Genomic DNA, 21,579 nt, shown 5'->3' on the forward strand with positions numbered 1-21,579 from the left:
TCAAAACTAATTTTTATAAAAAAAAAAATTAAGATATAATAAAATATTATTATTTAATATTTCATTTTAAGGAATACCTTTTAATATGTTTATAAGATTTTTCATTAAAAAAATCATCTAATAAATTGATAAGATTCAAGATAACTATTTCTTTTTAATCATGTATTTTTTATCAATAAGATTTTTCAATATGTTGATAAAATGTTATTTTAAATCTTTAAAATTAAAAAACCTTCTAATATATTGATAATGTTTTATTTTTATTTCCATAATTATTTTTTAAAATTTTAAAACCTTCAAATATATTGGTAAGATTTTTTTTTATTTTTTAAAAATAATTTTTTTAATTTCTAAAATTTCCATTATGTTGAAAAGGTTTTGTTTTCCTATTTGTCAAAAAAAATTTTAAATTAACAAACCTTTCAATATATTGACAAGGTTTTATTTTTTATTTTCAAAAATTATTTATCTTTAAAAAACATTTTTATTTTTAAATAAATAAATAAAATAAAAATATACATAAAATTTTTTGCTTAGTTTGGCTTAAGAAAGACTTGGCTCGTGACTAGTGCAGCGGTTCGATTTTACTTAGCAACTTGACTCAATAGGTGACAAGTCTCGAGTCAAACGTTATGGATCAAGTCGGCTCAATAGTGGCTCTACAGATAATGAATCTCGAGTCAGATATTATGGGTCGATTCAAATCAATTTGACGATTAAAAAAATTGGAAGTCATCATCGAAAGTCATCATCAAAATCTGATAGTATTGTCAAAATCTTCGTTAGGAATGTTAACGCTCGTTAAAAAATGTCACAACAATAAAAAAAATCTTACTTTAGCCTAATCTCATTCGATGTTGTAACCTAAAAATCACATTAAAAAATTACCTAATCTGTGATTGTTGTGTGCTTGTTATTGTTGAATGCTAGAATATTAATAGGGATATTACTTTAACTTGGTAAGTATTCTAAATTGAATAAACTGGACTATTTATAAGGATATTACTCTCACTTGATAAGTATTATAAATTGAATAAGAATTAAACTCTTGAAAATTATATACCATCACCAAAGAATAATAATCCTTAAAAAAATTAGAATTTATCTTCATGAATTCTTACTCAATTTTAACTCTAAAACATAAACTATCCTCTAAAAATAAAATCCTTTTAATTCCCAACTTTTTTCACCATTTTGCGATTTTCAAAATTTTTCTTTTTTTAAATGTTATTTTTTTATCATAAAAAAGATAAATCAATAAAGATAAATAGTAAAGAGAAAAAATAGAAATAATGAAATAAGAGTAAAAAAAATAAAAGTAAAAGAAACTAAAGATAAAAAAATAAAAAAAGTAAACAAAGATAAATACAACTTAAAATCATAAATTAAAAAATAAAGATAAATAAGTGAAATAAAAAAATCAAAATTGGGCATATGAGCTTTGAATTTTAATCAATCCAACTAGTTTACAACTATAAATATCATCTAATAAGGTTTTAACTAAAAGAAACAAAAATACTTAGTCATGCTCCTATAAAAGAATTATCCACGCTATTTGTAGTATATGAATAGGGATTGGAACTCTCAGATTTTATATTTTAAAAAAATCTCAAGCAAAAAATTTATTTTAAAATTTAAAATTTTTTCATATTTTTTATATTTTTTACATAATTTTTTGTTTTAAGGTCTATCTCTCTATATATATTAATTGTTTCTTTGGAACTTGAGTATAAGGCATTGAATATCTATTTTGATATTTTAATTTTTTATTTTTTTTTGGAATTTGAGTATAAGGTATTGAATATCTATTTTGATATTTTAATTTTAATTTTATTCTATATGTTAAAATGTTTAAGGTTTATGTTATGTTTAAAACAAATATTATATTTTATTTTGTTGGGTTTGACATTACATAATTCTAAATATATAAATTTTAAGTTATTCATAAATATAAAATCTTAATTTATAATTAAAAAAATCTTATATTATGTATAAACTTATAAATATATAAATATACTCTTGAAAACTAATATAATTCAAAATAAAAAACTATCGAGGGTTCAAAATATAGATTTATTTATCTATTGCTCTTTCTTAACTTTTTAATTAAAAATTTTAATATTAATAATAGGTAATAGCTCGATTGGATGGAATAATTAAGTCAAAAAAAATATTTTAAATGATATATAAATATATTTTCGTGCATCACACATATATCATATAAGTTTAAAATTATAAATAAATAATACCAAATATACATAAATAAATGAATGTAGAAAATTGAACACTCTTGTAAAGGCAACCGTTATAATTCAATGGTAGATAGGTTATAAATAAATTATACCAAATGTACATAAATGAATGAACGTAAAAAAATGAACACTCTTATAAAAGTAACCGTTATAATTCAATGGTAGATAATCTTATTATTAAAGCAACCGTTATAATTCAATAGTAGATATTGATTAAAATAAAATATTATCATGTAAAATACGTCAAATCATCTCCAGACCACCGCATCTACAGTTTTGGTATCTTTAGCAGACATCTCATCATATTCTACATTAAAAGCACAGCTATCATTGCAATTAATTTGAGCAAATTTTCACTCTCTTCATACAATATATAAATAAATAGATTGTATATATAGCTTTTGTCAATGTTTGTTTCGTATCACCAAATGAGCAATAGATTTGAAATTGTTTTTTTTTCCTTTTTAAATCACCATTAATACGTCCAACGAGGATATATTACACCACTATAATCTTGCAATAATAACAATTGGGGAATCCTTTCCTTTCTAATCTCTATAGATTGTTTGGGTAAGAAGTGATTGAAATTACCTATTCTTTGCTTTTTAAGCCATGACTAGGCAGAAAGTGAAGCTTGCCTACATTACCAATGATTTTGCCAGGAAAGCCACAAACAAGAAAAGAAAGAAGGGTCTGATGAAGAAGGTGAGTGAACTCAGTACTCTTTGTGGGATAGAAGCTTGTGCAATTATCTACAGTCCTAATGAATCTCAACCGGAGGTTTGGCCATCCCCCGTCGGAGTCCAGCGTGTGCTCTCGGAGTTCAAGAAGTTGCCTGAGACGAAACAGAACAAGAACATGGTGGACCAAGAGAGTTTCCTTAGGCAAAGGATCGCAAAAACCAATGAACAGCTGAAGAAATACTACAAGAACAATCGCGAAAAGGAGATGAAACAACTCATGCTCCAAAACCTTACAGGAAAAGGCTTTCACAATTTGAACATGATGGATTTAAATGAACTTGGGTGGTTGATTGGGCAAAACTTGAAGGATATTAACAAGAGGGTTGATACACTTACTAAAGCGTCTCATTCCCAAGGGTCCGCAGCAGCGTCATCAGCTACAATGGTAACACCAGAACCGAAGCCAAAGAGCGGAGAGAAAGTGCAACCGGAGAGATCAGATCTCGAGGCTAACATGGATACAATGCAGAGGCAACAGCGGATTACAGACCTGATGAACCCACAGGACCACCTGGGATTTGGTGGCCATGAGATGATGCTCCCATTTGGGGTTAACAACGGCAATGCTCTTTGGTCTAATGCCTTTTTACCTCAGGAAAAATAGGTGTATCACAGTTTCAGTGTTTGCTTCTGGTATGTCAAACAGGTTTTATGTTCAATTTGATTTTCTCTTTCTTTAATTTTATCAGAGGAAAAAACCTTAAATTCGGGACATGTTACTGATAATAATGTCTTGTTGCAAGACTGCATTGTTTTTATACAAGCCACAGGAGCTGCGATGGGCTCTGCCCGTTTGTCAGTCTTTTTTAGCGTTGAAATCAATCTTTCTTGAGTTGAAGGAAGCCATTCAACTCAATCTCCCAACAATTAATTTGCTAATAATGTATTAAACCAAAGTCTTAGGATTGGGAATTGCATTTGTTTTCTTCAGTTTAATATCTGTTTCTTGTAATTTCTTTCCCTTTTTTTTATTTGCTGCAGTTTGGTAACCTGGTGTATTTTATAGGGGCTGTCAATTACATTTCGTTTGAATTAACGATTTGATTAATAGAAAGATTATTTTATTATGGCCATGAAAATATAAAAATCAATAAATTATTTTTAAAATTTTATGAATTAAAATATTATTTGATCCAAAATTTAAAAATCCAGATCAAAATTTAATTTTGTAAAAAATTAGCAAAAGATTTATGACATTAATCATTGAAGAAATAAAAAGAGAACTTGGGCGAACCATCTACGACAATCATTAAAAGTTAAAAAACTTGGGCTATCCCCAATTTTTTTTGCCAATATCAGTGGGTTAAAAGGTTAGACTTACATAAATTTAGGATTGGATGGATTAGAAACTTTATGGGTGACCCCTCCTTAGCCATTGAGATTAAGTCAACCCCACATCATTAGGATTTGAATTTACTTATAAATACTCATTAAACAAAAAATTTCTCTTGAATTTAATTTTTTTTAGTTATTAATACCCTTTTAATATTAATCCTTATTAATAGGGATAATAATGGTTTAAATCGAATCAAATTTGATTCGATTTAATTTAATTTTTTCAAATAATGTATAACATTATAAATTTTTAAAAATTTGAACTGATCTTATTTTAAAATCGATTTAATATGAATCAAATTTTAACGATTCAATTTAATTTATTAGTTTTTAAACTTTAATTGTTTTTGTTTTTATATATTCTTTTAATAAAATTTTTAATATATTTAAATAAATATATATAATAATTATTTTATTTTATAAAAAAATTTAAAATACATAAAAACTAATAAAAATATATAATTCAGTTCGATTCAATTTTTTTTATTTTTTATTTTTTTATTCGAAATTTAATCCAACATTAATATATACATTTAATATCCGAACTTAATACGAATTAAACAAATAATAATCTAAATCAAATAAAATATTACAATTTTAAATTAATTTTTAATTTTTCTTTCACTGCTATTGTCACACATTTCTTTATTTCAGACAAATCTAAGACTTAATAAAATAAATAAATAAATAAAATATTAAGCTAAAAGAAAAATATGGCTGGATGTAAGTGTCACACCTTAGGCAAGAGCACTAGGAGTTAAAGCCTGAGCACCCGCGGCCTAGTCTCAAGCACCAAGCATAAGAGATTTAATCAACCCTTAAAATTATGAGGGTATCCTTAAAATTTGTGTATTGATGTGTAATCCTTTGTTTTTAGAAAACATGTAATTTCTTGATTTTAAGAAACAATCATAATTAGTGCTGGAGCCTCAATTATAAATAGGGGGTCACCCTACCTTTAGTTGTACATCATTAGACACATTTGTCTTCAGTAATATACGACATATTCTAGCTTGCGTATTTTGCATTTCTAGTTGGTTTAGTACCCCTATGCTTTTTTCATAAGTTGACTTAGACATAAGGAACTCATTTTTAGTCTAAGACAGTATGAATTTTGGTTTAAAGGTTGGAGCCTGTAACAATTGGCAGTTTCAAGACCAAATCAAACACATGTAGAGGACGCGACGAGGGCATCGCGTAATTAGGTAGGGGAGAATGTTACAGCCTGGGTGGATGCACTAGGAGCTGAGGCTTAAGCACTCATGACCAAGGCTCGAGCACCAAGGACAGAAATGAGGGTTGGCACAATAAGCATAAGAGATTTGGTCAACTCTTAAGATTAAGAGACGATCTTTAGAATCAAGGTATAATCTGTGTATTGATGTATAATCTTTTATTTTTAAAAATCATGTAATCTCATGATTTTAAGAAATAGTCATAATTAGTGCTAGGGCGTCAACTATAAATAGAAGATCACCCCACCCTCAGTTGTTGACACCAGAGTGTCTATACACATACAACTTAGGCTGAGACTAAGGCAGATTTATCCAAAAATAAGATGAACCTATCCTTGATTCAAATTCACTAAATAAATACATAAATAAAGTGGGCTAGAATAAAGAGATTGTGTTCATACTAGTTGAAAAAGAATAGCATGAACATAGATGAAATTATAATCAGATTCATTATCATATAATCTGCAGGAGTAAATGGGTAAATTATGTTCACATGTGAATCTCATGATTTTAAGTACAATTCTAGCAATGCAATCTGGAAGTTTTCATGCTTAGAATGATGTTTTTAGCCTATATATTTTTTATTATTCTTTGATAGAAGAAGAATGGAGTTTTCTTTATCCTTAAGCAATCTTTTAGATTTTTCTTCAAGTTTTGTATCTCTTAGGTGGATTTCCTAGAGTAGTGAACTTTTATTTTTTTGTATCTTTGATTAGAATTCTTAAATAGGTGTTTTAATATCCCTTAGTTTCTAATTTTAATGGTGAACTTTTATCCATTTTAATCCAATAATCATATTTTATCATTATTCAAATCCTTGTGAATTATTTTCTTTATAAGTTTTTTTGTTTACAGTTAATCTTTATATCTCAAACATCAATTTTTGACATTAAATTGGTATCAAAGCTATGGTATATCATCATTATCAAGCACCGATAGAAAAGGTTGAAGCTAACACTAACGTTGCAGCAACTATCAATGTTGACCTAAGAGATGTCTTCTTAAAGAAAATGCTACAACAGATCATTCAACTACAACAGCAACTACATATACAAAAAGAAAGAAAGGAGATAAAGAGGCAACAAAAGAGGAACGAAAAAAATGAAAGAAAAACCAATCTATTCCATGAAAACAATAGTGATTCTAATGATAGCACCCTATCTCACCCATGATAAGTTAGAGACTATCTACGCAAAAACTAACTTTAACCTAGCATATTCAATCTGAAGATAGAAATTCCTAAGTTCGAGAGAAAAATACAACCTAAAAAATTTTTAGATTGGCTAAATACGATAGAACGCATATTTGAATACCATGATGCCCCTGAATATCGTAAGGTGAAGTTAGTAGCCATCAAACTCAGAAAGCATGTATCATTTTGGTGAGAAAATCTAAAAAAGCAAAGGGAAAGAGAAGGTAAAAAAAAAAAATTACAACTTGAGAGAAGATGAAAAGAGAGTTAAAGAGAAAGTATCTCTCAGATAACTTTTGGCAATATATCTTTCTTAGGCTCTATAACTTGAAGCAAAGAGATCTCTTAATAGAGGAGTATACGGTTGAGTTTAACCACCTCATGTTAAAATACAAATTGATGAAACAAGAGGAATAGACTATTGCCCGATAACTTGGAAGATTGAAGATTGAGATAGCTAATGTGGTGCAGCTACAACCCTATTGGACTTTCAATGATGCATGCAGGCTTATCCTTAAAGTAGAGAGACAACAAAAAGAGGCACATGATAGCAACTTAAGATTTGGGTCCCAAGAAGGCTATATCAATAAATATGGCTCATCCAAGACTGTTGTTTCTTTCAAGGCCATTCTAAAGCAACCTTAAAAGAAAGATGAAACCTCAACAAGCAAGCTTCAATCCAATGCTCAAACCAGAAGTTGTTTTAAATGTCAAAGGCTTAGACACATTACCTCAAAATACCCAAACAAAAAGATTATGACTCTAGTAGAGGAAGACTTAGAGAAAAATAAAGAGAAGTTGACTGAAGAGGATCAAAACCTTGAAGAGAAGAAAGAGATAACCTATGGCGATTGTGAAACATCCTTAGTCATACAATGCAGCTTGAGTAGTACACCTGTTAACAAAAAAGATTGGTTGCGTAAGAATATGTTTCACACTCGGTGTACTGCACATTAGAAGGTATATGATGTTATAATTGATAGTGAAAATTTTAAAAATATTGCTTATACCTTTATGATGCAGTAATTGAGCGTCAAAGCAATGGATCACCCCTAATCATATAAGCTATCTTGGCTGTAGAAAGAGAATAAAATCAAAGTTTGCAATAGGTGTTTGGTTCTTTTTTTTATGAAAAGTAATACAATAATGAAGTATGGTATAATGTAACTTCGATGGATACTTACCATTTACTGCTCGAAAGATCTTGGCATTATGATAAAAGGGTTATTATGATAGTTACCGCAACACTTACACATTTGTGAAGGATGGATGTAAAATCATCCTAGGCTCTACCAAGCCCATAGTTTTGTCAAAACCAACCAAAAGGGAAGGAAACAGCTTGTTTACCAAGGCTAATTACATAAAGAAAATTAATATGGGTGGTATTATGTATGCATTGTTGTTGATTAAAGAGAATAAAGATACTAAGAAGCCCCTTACAGTGATACAACCATTATTGATAGAATTTTAAGATGTTATTCATGAGGAGTTACTAGCTGGTCTACCACTAATAAGGAACATTCAACATTACATAAACCTTATCCCATGAGCTATTTTACCTAACAAGGCATAAATTTTCTTGAAGAGTTATACGAGAAAGAAACTAAAAACAATGGAAACTTATTTTACTACAAGTGAAATTTGCTTACAACCATTCACTAAGTCAAATCATTGGTTGCAACCCTTTTAAAATTATTTTTGGTAAGAATGTAAATGTCATTTGATTTTAATTCAACTTTATACTAATCAATATTTTGATAAAGATGTAAAAAAAATAGTCGAAAGTATCAAAATATTTCATGAACAAGTTTAAAATAGAATTTTATAGAAAAATAAAAATATAAAAAGGCAATAATCATGCATAAAAAATATGTGAAGTTTAACGAAGATGATTTAGTATAGATAAACTAGCAAAAAAAGATATTTTCTCAAAAAAAGTTTGACAAATTACAACCCAAGGCAGATGGTTCATTTAGAATTCTCTAATGCATTGAGGAGAATGCCTATAAAATAGAGCTTTTTGACACTTATGGAGTATTTTTCACCTTCAATGTTACTGATTTATCACCTTATCATGACGAGAATATTAGTTCAGACTTAAAGACAAGTCTTTTCTAACCAAAGGAGATTAACACTGAAATGTTTACACATCATACAAATTAGATTGAAACTAAAGTAAATTTATCCGAAAATAAAATGGGTATATCCTTAGTCCAAATCCATTAAATAAATACATAAATAAGGTAGGTTGAAATAGAGAGATTGTATTCACACTAGCTAGAAAAAAAGAGCATGAATATAGATAAAATTGTGATCAGATTCATTATCATATAATCTGCAGAAGTAAATAGATAAATTATGTTCACATGTGAACCCATGATTTTAGGCTCCATGCTTCGAGAGATGTTCCTAGCCTATAAGTTTTTTATTATTTTTTGATAGAAGAAAAATAGAGTTTTCTTTTTCCTTAAGCAATCTTTTAGATTTTTTTTCAAATTTTGTATCTCTTAGGTGGATTTCCTAGAGTTATGAACTTCTATTGTTTTGTATCATTAATTAAAATTTTTAAGATGGTATTTTTATACCCTTTAATTTTTAGTCTTAATGGTAAATTTTTATTTCTTTTAATTTGATAATCATATTCTGTCATTATTTAAATTATTATAAATTATTTTTTTATGAATTTTTTATTTACAATTAATCTTTACATCTCAAAAATTAATTTTTGGCATCAATTATACATTATCAGACACATTTATCTTTAATGATATACAACATATTTCAATATTTTCTTATTTTTTTAGCTCGTGTATTCTACCTTTTTAGTTGGTCCCTGCACGCCTAATTCATAAGTTGATTTGAACATAAAGAGTTCATTCTTAATCCAAAGTTGCACGAATTTTAATTTAAAGGTCGGAGCGCATGAGATAAGCACCAACCACTCTCAACTCCTAATTGCCCGAACAAATTAAAATGTAAATATTAGTGCATTTTTCTTGTAAAAAAAGGAATCTTTAATTATTTTGTTAATCATAATAATAATAGTCAAATTTGTTGTGTTTTGAATAGAAATAAAAAAAAAAAATTCATCTTTTTGTTCTAAGTGGAAGTCAGCCAAAAACACCAACATTTATAAAATCAATGAGATGATGGGTCGTGGAGAAAGGCATGGTCTGACATCCTCCTGGCTAGGTGGTGACATGGGTTCCAAACTTCTCTTATAGCCTCCTCTTTCCTCTCTCTAGCCCCTTTTCTGTTCTTCTTCACCCCCTTCTTTTTTTCTCAAAAAATGTTGAGGATATGGAAATGTTACCAGAATTGCTTATCTCTTCATCCTGTGAAAACACAAGTTATTAGCTCAGGTTTCCTTTGGGGCATTGGGGATGTTGCTGCTCAATACGTCACCCATTCCACCGCAAAGAAACGCCTTCAATATAAAGTAAGCACCTTTTTCCATTCCAAAGGAAATCCCTCTTTTCTCTATCTCATTTTCATATTGTTTTTCACTTACCTGAGTTAATCTGCGTTTTTCTCATTTCATTTGAAATTTTCCTTTATTATTATTATTATTATATATTTGAATTGGGTATCTACATGTTAAGATTTTTATGTTGGTTTCTTGTGGGTTTTTACAATCTTCAATGATGGTTTTTGTTTGGTATGTATTCCCATTTTATTCATAGGGTCTCATTTTGCCCCAAATATCCTTGATTGTTCTATATGTTCCTGCTTGATGTTCATAGCTTATCTTTGATTGAGTGCTATTGGTAATTAATGATCAAGGAACAATTTAAAGGTTTCATTTTCAAGTGTTATTGTGAATTGAATCTGATCATGTCAATGTTCCATGGGGCATTTGTTGAAAACATATGGCATTGCCCCAACAGCTGGTAAAGGTTCATGATTGGCTTCGTTTTGGTAATACAAAATTGCAAACTAATAATTGCATCTTGTGATTATGGCTCCAATGTTTTGTGGTGATTAAATCCTGAAACACCAATTGATGGTTTGCAATTTAAGTTCATAAGACATCCTAACGTGCTAGAAGGGTTTCACTTGAGATAGAAAAGGCTGTTAAGAAAAGCATGTCCACTGTTTTCTTCCCTCTTTTTTGTTGTGGTTTCAACTGTTTCCTGCTGATCTAATGGTGATAAAACCGAAAATGTGTCTTAGTTAGCAATTGGCATCACCGCATTCCCATAGTTTACGGTCACCATGGATTTAATGATGCTATGGTATGCATTTCTTAGTAGTCAATATAAGTTTGAGTTGTTCCTTATTCATTTTCTTATTTGTTTTGTCATTTGTAAAATGCACTCATAAATCTTAGGTGAGATGAATAATACTGCCAATAAGAAAAGTCGTAAAACTTGGCCATAAATTTACTTAATTGAACAGTAGAAATATAGTTTCCTAATTCTGTACCAGAAAATGTTGTTTAAGCAGTTGAGGTTAAGAGTTTTCTTTTGGTTGGTCTCTACTCTCATGCTTTCTGGTTAATTAATTCTTGGATTTTTCATAATTTAATGGTGTATTTCCCAGATCCTTTGCTCTCTATTCAATGCTTACTGTCTATACGGGTAAGGCATTCCAGTGTGTCAGAGGTGAATCACGTGGAAAGCAATAGAATTATTCAATGCATATTTTATTTGATTTAACTATATTCTTACATTTTGAGCAACCAACTTCTTCCTTATAATGGTTCTTGTGTCATGATATCAATGCATAGCATTATTCATATTGATGACTAACTACTTGTACTGATGGATATATGCTTTAATATATTTTGTTCTTCTACCCGATGCCCAATGACTTGTTGGTTAGAACCATGATTGGGTTTTCAGAAATTACAGTTTCTATTTATCAGTTTGAGTGTTTGCTGAAGATGGATTCTGAATAAACCATCTCCTTTTCTACTAGTAGGACAATAATTGGTGTTTCATTTGGCAGGATGCAGGGCAAGAATTTAAAATCAACTGGAAAAGAGTAGCTATCACAAGTATCTTTGGATTTGGCTTTGTTGGACCAGTTGGGCACTTCTGGTTCGTAGTTTATCTTTGTTCCTTTTATTTTGATTTATTTAGCCTGAGTTTTTTTATGTTCTGATTATACTGGCTTCTTATAGAACACTGTCTTAAATTAGACACAGTTTGTGCTACAATAACATATTAAGCCTTATATCCCATAATTCTGAGGTCGGTAGTATGAAAATAGGACTCATGTTAGGTTATGGTTTTGAATATTCTTGCGCCACTCATTTCTATCAACAACAACCTTTTCATCTGCTTCCTTAAATCTCATATCATTTCTTATTACTTGCATCCACGTGCTTCATTGGCTACTCTAGAAGTTTTGGTCTCTTCTAATTATAAAAGCTCGTTTCTCCTAACTAGTGTACGGATAGACTTATGTTTCACAGAGTTTGCGCTAAAAAAGAAAATAACTTAGAAGGTAGTTCTGGGGGAGCATTTGACTGTTGGTAAGAAATTATGTGTTGATATGTAATAATGTAATAATGAATCTAATTTTGTGATTTTTTGATAATCATGATTTAACAATCTACATTGCTAAGTAGGAAAAGAAAATGCTATATTTTGGAGATTTCAAACTTGTTGCCTGGATTACATCTGAGAAGAGCTTGCAGAATTCTTCCAATTTCTTACAGATTTGTAGAACCAATATGTAGAAGACTGTAAAATAAATTGTAAATGAGACTTAGAGCTAGCTTTTGAAGTGAAATGAAAGAAACTATTATGTGTAAGATTGGCAATGACAGGTATCTGTTGAATTGGTTATGTTGAATGCACTTCATCGCATGAGCTAGCAACTGCTTACAACCTGTTATTCCTCCATGTAGGTATGAAGGCTTGGACAGATTTATAAAGTTGAGGCTTCAACTACGGCCAAAGTCGGCGAGGTTTGTAGCTACCAAAGTTGCAATGGATGGCCTTATCTTTGGGCCCTTTGACTTGCTTGTATTTTTCACTTATATGGGGTTTTCCAACGGCAAAAGTGTTGATCAAGTGAAGGAAGATGTGAAGAGGGATTTCCTCCCAGCCTTGATATTGGAGGGTGCTGTGTGGCCAATTGTTCAGGTTGCAAATTTCCGATATGTTCCTGTGAGATACCAACTCCTTTATGTTAATATCTTCTGCTTGCTAGACAGTGCCTTCTTGTCATGGATTGATCAACAGAAGGATGCTCCCTGGAAACAGCAGTTTACTTCTTTCACCTCATTGAAGGAACGAGGAGGCCAAGGCAGATTATGATGATATTTCTCCTCACTTGCAATTTTTTTCCTCATACTGTTCATAGTACCAAGTGTAGTGTACAACAGAATATTCATATACTGTTGAAAGAATCATAGAACAATCCCAAAATGCCAACTGGGGTTTTAGATTTGGGGAGGGATTGAATTATTTTAAGCTTTCAGTAATGTCCAACCAATCTTCACTTTAAATGGAATAAACTACAGAACCCAAGCTGAAGATGTGTTTGTGCAATTCTTCTTTCTGGGAAAAACAGCATGTATATAATCGAAGCCTGATGAACTGAAACTACGATTACTGAAGGAACTGGTACTCTTTGCTTGAATACAATACAGCAGATTGTTTTGTGAACCTTCAGAGGGAGTAGGCATTTTTTATACAAAGCTTCTGAAATTTTTTGGAAAATTAAGATTTTTTTTTAGGATTTAATTCAGGAAAAATGAGATCAGATTTGTCTCTTTTTTTTTTCTCCCGTGTTTAAAAAATGAATAAAAATTAATTCATTAAATAATTAAAAATGATCGACTGAAGAACAGAAGAGAATCTTTCAGAGAAACAAACAACTACTACAGTTCTTAACAAACTTGTTCGCCTATCAGGTTCTTTTGCGTCTGGGAAGTACCCCGCCCCCATGTTTTCCTCAAATTACAACTAATCAAATATAATTGGGCTACGTTTGGTAATGGGCTTGGGCTCAGGAAATCCACACTTATAGTTTCTAGCTATAACAAGAAATTAATATTGAGCATTTTTATGAAATCGGCGCAGCAGATCTCACCAATTGAAAACTTGAATAGCATGAATAACTGGACATCGTTTTCCATAAATCTTCTCTAATTCTTTATCTGATTTCGTCAACTGATCATAATCCTGAGATCCTTGCCAACCGTGTTTTGTATGATTACATTGGCGCCTAAACCTGAGAATCTTCTAAAATAGAGTTTCAATTTTGAAAGTACTGTCGATATTGATAATAATTCTTGATATTTAAATTATAATATTCATACAAAATTCGAAGGGAAACAAGGTTTAGAGCTTAAAACTCCGTTTTGAATATGAAGATAAGAGAAAATTACCTCTAATTATGTAATTCAATAACATATGTGTAAGAGAGAATTCAATATGCTTAATGAATAATAATTCCGGTTCCCAAGAATTGGATAAAAGCTCATCACATTATACCAAACGTGCAAACCATGACAGAACGGATATGAGTCATCCATTTCCCTACCTCTTGGCATCTTGACTTGGTATAGGTAAGGTTCGTTGGTAGGCACTCAACGGTCTGACCACAGCCCACAATGAGCTGGCCACATTTTGCCATTTTCAATGATTTTGTAATGCTGTTTGACTGCAATCTCGTTTTGGAATATTTAAAAAGGAGAGAATTTTTTTTGCTTTCTTTGGCCATGCATGTGATCAGATAAAGCCCCCAGCGCCAGCTAAGCTTTGTTCACTTTCAAAGCTAACACAAGTTGGACAAGAACGTTACAGCATGAACTGAATCTAACCCATTTTTCTAGTTGAGCGAGCGTTACATTTAAGATTCTAGATTTTCATTTTATGTCACCGATAAATCTTAAAATCATATCATCGATCAAAGATTGATGCTCTGAGTTGGTGAGTCTTAGGCGGAAACTTGATACAAATGCAGACAAGCCAGGAACTAATGTCACTCACACAACATGGGAATTCAACCTAACTACAAAATTTCCAATCCAAGCAAACTGAAGGGGAAGAATAACAACAAATCAATGGAGGAAGTCTGGTTTCGGCAAACCAAATTGATATTAACATTCAAGCAACAAAAAAAAAAAGAATCAATCAAAGTGTATCCATTGTTTACCTTGTGTGAATCACTAATAAATACAAATCAATGAAAAACTGTAATTTCAAAAATCAAATGGATAAAAAAGTGTGTAATCTCATGAAAAACTTGCCAAACTTTGAAATCAACGTGACATCCAAGTCATAAAAAGAGTTAGGAATGGGATCTTTACAAAAAACAATACCGTCAAGAGGTTGAAGTTCCGCTAAAACCTTGGCTATTCTTCTTCATCCTTCCCATCTCCATTTCCCGGGTGGTTTGGCCTTCATTGCTTGAGCCAGAAGCGTATAAACCGTATTCGCTGGTGGGCTCACTGTACTCACTACTAGCTCCATATTCCTGTGTGCCCAATGCCATCCTCCTGAACCTTTTCATGTCTTCATTGTACTGGCTTGTGTCATAGTCTGAGCTTCCATAAGAGCTGTAGACATTGCTTTGTCCAGGTCTCATTCCTTCATTGAGATCAGACAATGATGCATCTCCTTCTAAAGCACGGAGTATCTGCTTGGTGTCAAGTTTAGGGTCAGAATCTAATAATGAGTGGACCATAAAAGTAACTACGAGATCTAAAAGAAAGTATGGTAATTCACTCATGAACCATCAACCACCAGTTAAACCAACTTGGTTGATAGTCATTCTAAGCAGAAGACTCTAAAAAATACAATATGCAAGTCTCTCAACTAAATTTTCATTAATAAATGAATTACTGTCACAATTATCTGGTCATCTTATCCATCTGTCTTCAGAGCCATACCCATCAACCAGATATGGCAGACCTAGAATTGGATCTCGATACCAAAAATGGAATTTGAAAGAAATTTTGCTACACCAATTACCTGGCTCATTCGTGGTCGACGTCGTGCTGAATGTCGCACACAAGCAGCAGCACATGCAACCATACGAGTCATCTCATTGTGGTTATATTCCTTTTGTAACTTTGGATCAACCAGACTGTCAAAGTTTCCATCATCCATAGCTTTTGTGAGCAAAGGCCTAGCCTGCAATGCCGAATCCAATTTACTTAACAAAGGTGCTAAGAAGATTAAATCTAGAATTCCGTAGCTGCAATCGATCCACAGAGAAAAAAAAAATGCAGATGAAATTATGCATGTTTGTGTGTGCTTGCACTGTCAATCATTGACCAAAGTAATAACTAACCCAGTCCACCAAACTGTCCTCCATATAAGAAGAGCTAACTGGTTTGTGTCCAGTAATCAACTCCAAAAGCATGACCCCAAAAGAGAAAACATCTGATTTGTCCGTGAGTTTTCCACTTGAAGCATACTCGGGAGCCAAATACCTGGAAAGAGTAAGAAATAAGTGAATGAAAAACAACTACTAAAAAATTTTAATCACGTATCCTATGTACCAAGCAACAAGAATGCAGGTCTTCTTACCCAAAAGTACCCATCACCCTGGTGGAGACATGAGTGTTGACATCAGAAGAAAACTTTGCTAGTCCAAAATCAGCAACCTGAAAACAAAATTTTATCTATTATCTCAATGACTATAGTGATAGAAAAAAAATACATAAACATGATTAACTTAGTTAAAAAGGTTGACAAAAGCAAATCTATGTCAATTAAATAAACAAGATTTTACACAGGCAGCTCAGGGCCTGTGTTTTGGTTGTATTTGTTTGGATTTCGTTTGTGGTTCAAATGTTTAGATTTGACAAGAAATTAAAATGAAATCAATACCTTTGCCTCAAACTTGAAATCTAACAGAATATTAGCCGTCTTAATATCACGATGAATTATCTTAGGATGACCTGAAAATATTAATAATGGATACCATAAAGTGAGAGATTAAATTCCTACATGTAGAGTGAGTAAGCAAGAGAGAGAGTCAGAGAGCATACAGTCCTCGTGAAGATATGCCAGTCCTTTTGCAGATCCTAAAGCAATTTTCATCCTAGTTGGCCAATCCATGGTAGGACGCCCCTTTCCTGCAATTAGCATTCTCTATTAGATATTTTACCAGATGAATCAAACATCAATTAGCATTCACAATACTTGAAAGAAGCATTATGACCTGCAAATCCAAAGACAACCTTACCATGCAAGTGAAACTCCAAAGTGTTATTTGGAACAAACTCATAAACAAGCATTCTTGTTGTCCCAGAGATACAGTATCCAACCAATGATACAAGATGTTTGTGATGAACACGGCTGATAATCTCAACTTCTGCCTGAAATTCTCTCTCCCCCTGCCCACTTCCAGCCTTCAGTTGCTTGACTGCTACTTCCTTCCCATTCGGGAGAACTCCTCTGTGCACATACCCAAAACCACCTTGGCCAAGAAGGTTTGCATCTGAGAAGCCATCTGTTGCCCTTGCTAATTCCTCATAGGTAAATGTGCTCTTAGAGAAGCCTAATGCAATACCAGGTGAGGGTGGTGGCAGCGGGTTTTCAGAACCTGAATAATTAGAGCCGGAACCTCCACTGCTGCTCACGAAAGGTGGGGTTGATGAAGGCTTAGGAGAGCGTCCTGGAGAAGGAGGTCGCCATGCTGTAACTGGTGGAGGAGTGGGCTTTGAAGGCACTGCACCAAATTGATCCGCACGTGGGGGAGGATTTTGTTGCCACCTATACTGCTGGCCACCATATGGATCATCTGGAAAAAACCAACAACCTCTATGAATTATGATCACCTAGGTCAGGGTCAATAAAGTAGGGCTACAAAGTTATTAGGAAGATGATCGAATCCTTTTACAATTAGCATATGCATTTGCCTCTATAATTCCCAAACAACCAAAATAAAATAAAATCTCCAAACTCCGTCAAAATATGGCCAACAGTTGCAGGGTCTGTTAATAGAATATTAACTTCTTAGTTACAGTCACCAGGTTCAAATCCTGTCAGCCTCATATATATATATATATATATATATAAAGGAAATTCAAGAAACACCATGAGCGCAATGGCCTAGTGTGAACAAAGCTAACGTTTAATTAGCGAAAGGATTGATCATATGAAAGCTCAAGCGAAAGACATACAAAGTTCTTCATCTTCCGTATGATGCAACCAAAACCGAAAAGGCCCATGCAAATGCACTAGCAGCAATGCATATGTAAAAAAAACCAAAGATATGATTCAAACATCTATTATTTGCTTCACTCAAGCACGGATCAATCTTCAAAACCGTAAAAACGTGCTTTTTTCTAAAAAGAGAATAGGAGGAAATATTAGATATAAAAAAAAATCAAAATTTCATCTTTTTAATTAAAAACCAAAAGAATCCTTGAAAATAAACATGACCCATTTTTCCTGTTTAAAAAATTTAACAAAATCAATAAAAATACCCATAAATCCAATGAACACTCTAATTCCATAAATGGGGAAAAGACCTGACCTTTAGGCCCAGGAGGCGGAGGAGGCACGTAGTAACTTTCCTCGTCTCTTCTTCTCCTCTTCTTCTTACAACATATAAACAACAAACTCAAAACCAACAATATCGCCACTCCCCCTATTGCTATCCCCACTACCAGCCCTGTTGACACCCCACTGCTTGAATTAGACGAAGACGGCGGTGGAGGAGATGGCGTCCCCGAACTCGTCGAAGGTGGTGGTGGCGATGGGGTCCCCGAACTGCTCGGGGGTGGTGGCGATGGAATTGATGTAGAAGGAGGCGGAGGGGAAGGATTGGAGGAAGATGGGGGTGGAGATGTGGTGCCTGGAGGCGATGGGGAGGTAGAAGATGATGGCGGAGGTGATGAAGTGGAGGGAGGAGGGGGAGATGGGGTGGTGGTTGAAGGAGGAGGAGCTGAAGTGGTGGCTGGAGGTGGAGATGGGGTGGATGGTGGTGGGGAGGGAGTGTTGGTTGGCGGCGGAGTTGTGGCCGCTGGTGGTGGTGGGGAGGTAGTGTTTGTTGATGGTGGTGACGATGTTGGAGCTGGAGTAGCCCCGGGTGTTGGTGATGACATTGTAGTCTCTAAAAAAATCAAACAAGTGCTTAAGAAAAAAAAAAAACTAAAAACTAAAAGTTTTTTGGGTTTAATTAGAGGAAGTGAGGGAAAAAGAGATTAATTGGGTGTCGGAAGATTGAAGGATTTGATTCAGCAATGCAGCGTTTCAAGTTTGAAAGTTTGTCGTTTTTCTGCACATGCTGCCGCGCTGCTGGCCCTGCCTGGTGTTGTTGGACTGGAAGCTTTTTAAGAAGAACAAAAAATTAAAGGGGGGGGGGGGGGTGGGGGGAGAGGGGGGAGTTAATTGTCGTCTGCTGTTGTTGTTGGCACTAAAATGCTTGGTGTTTTTTGCTGTGCTGTCCAATTTAGGACAAAGAGCTGTTTGGTGGGTCCCTTTCTGCTACCGGCCCGCGGTTTCAGTACTCGTTTTGGATTTTTTTTTTCCATACGTAATTAAGCATTACACAATTAATTAAAAAAATTTAGAGTTTTTTTTTTATAAAAAAATTTAAAATAAATAAATTATTTAATTTTATATTAAAATAAAATATATCATACCATATTTTAAAATAAATGATAATAGATTATACATTTAAAATATTTTTAAAAAACAGTTTTTAATAATATTTAAATTGAAAATTTTTAAAAAATTTAATTAATTGAATCAATTATTTATTTGTGTATTTTTTAAAGTTTCTAATTAAGATTTTGCGTTGTTTCAGCTTTGATTAGGAGCTTCTTTTACTGCTTCTGCCAAATTGGGATTTACCCTCGTTTTACTTTTGAGCAATAATAATTATAGAACAAGCTTGTATTTTACCGCAATTGTAATTTTTTTACGAAAAAAATCATAATAAAAAAATTTTTAAAATTATAAATATTGATATTTAAATTTTATATTTTAAAAAAATACATGAATGAATTGAATTATATTTCATATTTATTCAAAATGCAATCCAGGTCAAGTATGGCTGACCATAAATCCAATTGGATCAAAATTCAAGTTCTCTTGGCAATAAATGGACCTGAATAGGTCTACTTTGGATGAAGTCGAACAGGTTATCGGGTTTTAAAATTCACATTTATTCAATTTCTTTAGCTTTTTTTTTTTTCGTTTTATTTCTGTCAAACAACTTGTTACTGATTATGATTGGATCAATTTGAGTTACTAATTGCAGAGAAATGAAATCCAAACAAATGAATGGGATACATCCAAAAATAATGCCAAAATAAATTCATAAAAGGATGGACCATTTTCCATTGCCCCAACTTGAATTATAGCTCTTTATAGTCAATATAAACATTAGAGCTTTTTCCCAGATCTAATCATCAAATTAGTGGAAGATTATGAGGGCAAATATACAAAGGTAAGCGGTGAATAATATAATAATTCCCCCTTCAATAACCCAAGTCTTTTCCAAATATAAAATTTTCCAATACCAAGATATAAAAGTAATCACAAGTGTCCATAAATTATCGTATAATAGACGTCTGATAGCGCAAATCATGGCAGATTTTTGGGATTAGATGTCTATCCAATCACCATCATCCCAGCCGAGTTGGCAAGAATAGGCTTCGACTCAATAAGTCTAGCAAATGAAAACTCTCTGGCCTCAAATTCGAAGTGTTTTTTTATTTTTATTTTTATTTTTTTATCACAAAAGCTCTAAAATTTCCAATTCCAATGTCTTTTTCTGAAGTCATGATAACGCAAAAAAAAAAAGATTAGCTCAATGTGACCGTCACGTGGGTTTCCACCAACCAAACTGGCAATCTGATACCAAATTTGGCATAGCCGAAATCATATCTTCGTCACTGGCTGAATGCCGAAATTACGTTGTCAAGCATCTTTCCAACTCTGCCGTATTATTTTTCCCAAGAGACCAGGATTAAGCCTGTCTTAGCCATTGCTCTGCAACGTTTTAGATATCAATTCTAAAGTAGCCAATTGGCATCAATCCATGCATGCAGCCAAGAGCGTGTTGGTGAATGGTTTGAGTAGCTTTACGGAATGGGATTCATGAGAGAAAGTTTGAAATGTTAACAATTGCCAAAAATGATGATGATGTGATTGAAAATTTCTTGTTTCATTGCTTGCAGTTGCAAGGTGATGTCATGAAACAACAGCTAGAGCTGAAATAAGACTTTTGTCAGGGAACAAAATGGTTAAACTGAGAACAGACAATGAGATTATAAAATGGATTTTTTTATTTGAATAAATGTAGTGTAAGTCAAGGATTAGGTGAAAACTGTTATTCCAAGTAAAAGGCAAACCAGCTGGAAACCAACAGCTAATTGCAACATGAAGATGAGGAGGTGTTTCCTGATATATTAAAAAAATGCTACAACTAGGAATATTATAATAATTGAAGAATATTGCGACAGATGATTTCATAATCTGAATTGTCGTTTTGGATTTTATTGTGTCAGCTCCAGACTTCCAGCATTAGCAAATATTTCCCAACAAATCTAAGGCATCCAGTTTAATGCTGAACTTTTAGGGAAAAAATTGAGATGAATGTTGATGCTTACTGTCATTTTAAAACCTTCTTCTCGCTGCTAAGTTAAGATCTCATCGGCGAATCGTAAACATTTCTTACTGGCAATAAACATTTGGTTTGTGCAATATCTCCGTTAGGAGGATCAAGGAAGAAGTAAGCCGGAGGCAATTGATTCTAAATGGTAGGTGAGGGCGGTGGAGAGATGTGTTCAAACCTGCATATGAGGTGAAGCTGCCAGCAGGCTTGTTAGGACTGGAGACATTTTTGACTTGACAATATCAAAATCTACAATGCCTGCTATAAGTGCCAGCCCAGAT

The 21,579-nt window shown here is 32.6% G+C and overlaps 2 protein-coding genes and 1 pseudogene across 2 annotated transcripts; 2 read left to right on the top strand and 1 right to left on the bottom strand.

Moving 5' to 3' along the window:
- The first annotated feature begins 2,611 nt into the window (after nt 1-2,611).
- Nucleotides 2,612-3,976, top strand: LOC111302590 (agamous-like MADS-box protein AGL80 pseudogene; annotated as a pseudogene).
- A 5,849-nt stretch (nt 3,977-9,825) lies between these two features.
- On the top strand, nt 9,826-13,260 carry LOC111303208 (Peroxisomal membrane 22 kDa (Mpv17/PMP22) family protein). The gene is made up of 3 exons (XM_022899309.2): nt 9,826-10,196; nt 11,708-11,799; nt 12,615-13,260. Exons 1-3 carry the CDS (start codon nt 10,047-10,049, stop codon nt 13,024-13,026), a joined length of 654 nt encoding a protein of 217 aa, XP_022755044.1. The 5' UTR covers nt 9,826-10,046; the 3' UTR covers nt 13,027-13,260.
- Nucleotides 13,261-14,843: 1,583 nt separating this feature from the next.
- Nucleotides 14,844-18,980, bottom strand: LOC111303207 (proline-rich receptor-like protein kinase PERK15). Its single transcript, XM_022899308.2, has 8 exons — nt 18,209-18,980; nt 16,913-17,470; nt 16,716-16,802; nt 16,555-16,625; nt 16,252-16,328; nt 16,013-16,154; nt 15,691-15,852; nt 14,844-15,355 (listed from the first exon to the last, which is right to left on the bottom strand). The coding sequence occupies exons 1-8, from the start codon at nt 18,777-18,779 to the stop codon at nt 15,041-15,043; spliced, it is 1,983 nt and encodes a 660-aa protein (XP_022755043.2). The 5' UTR covers nt 18,780-18,980; the 3' UTR covers nt 14,844-15,040.
- Nucleotides 18,981-21,579: the final 2,599 nt, after the last annotated feature.

The sequence above is a fragment of the Durio zibethinus genome, chromosome 13, assembly GCF_047325235.1.
Source record: "Durio zibethinus cultivar Kanyao isolate XHJ-2024 chromosome 13, ASM4732523v1, whole genome shotgun sequence".
NCBI classification, from domain to species: Eukaryota; Viridiplantae; Streptophyta; class Magnoliopsida; order Malvales; family Malvaceae; genus Durio; species Durio zibethinus.

What these genes read in the sequence shown, in the direction of transcription:
- LOC111303208 (XM_022899309.2), top strand. Translation starts at nt 10,047, where the DNA reads ATGTTGAGGATATGGAAATGTTACCAGAATTGCTTATCTCTTCATCCT. An exon ending in AGAAACGCCTTCAATATAAA is followed by an intron (nt 10,197 to 11,707) that starts GTAAGCACCTTT and finishes TTCATTTGGCAG; the next exon opens with GATGCAGGGCAAGAATTTAA. An exon ending in GGACCAGTTGGGCACTTCTG is followed by an intron (nt 11,800 to 12,614) that starts GTTCGTAGTTTA and finishes TCCTCCATGTAG; the next exon opens with GTATGAAGGCTTGGACAGAT.
- LOC111303207 (XM_022899308.2), bottom strand. Translation starts at nt 18,779, where the DNA reads ATGTCATCACCAACACCCGGGGCTACTCCAGCTCCAACATCGTCACCA. An exon ending in TCCGCCTCCTGGGCCTAAAG is followed by an intron (nt 17,471 to 18,208) that starts GTCAGGTCTTTT and finishes GGTTTTTTCCAG; the next exon opens with ATGATCCATATGGTGGCCAG. An exon ending in GGCATATCTTCACGAGGACT is followed by an intron (nt 16,626 to 16,715) that starts GTATGCTCTCTG and finishes TAATATTTTCAG; the next exon opens with GTCATCCTAAGATAATTCAT.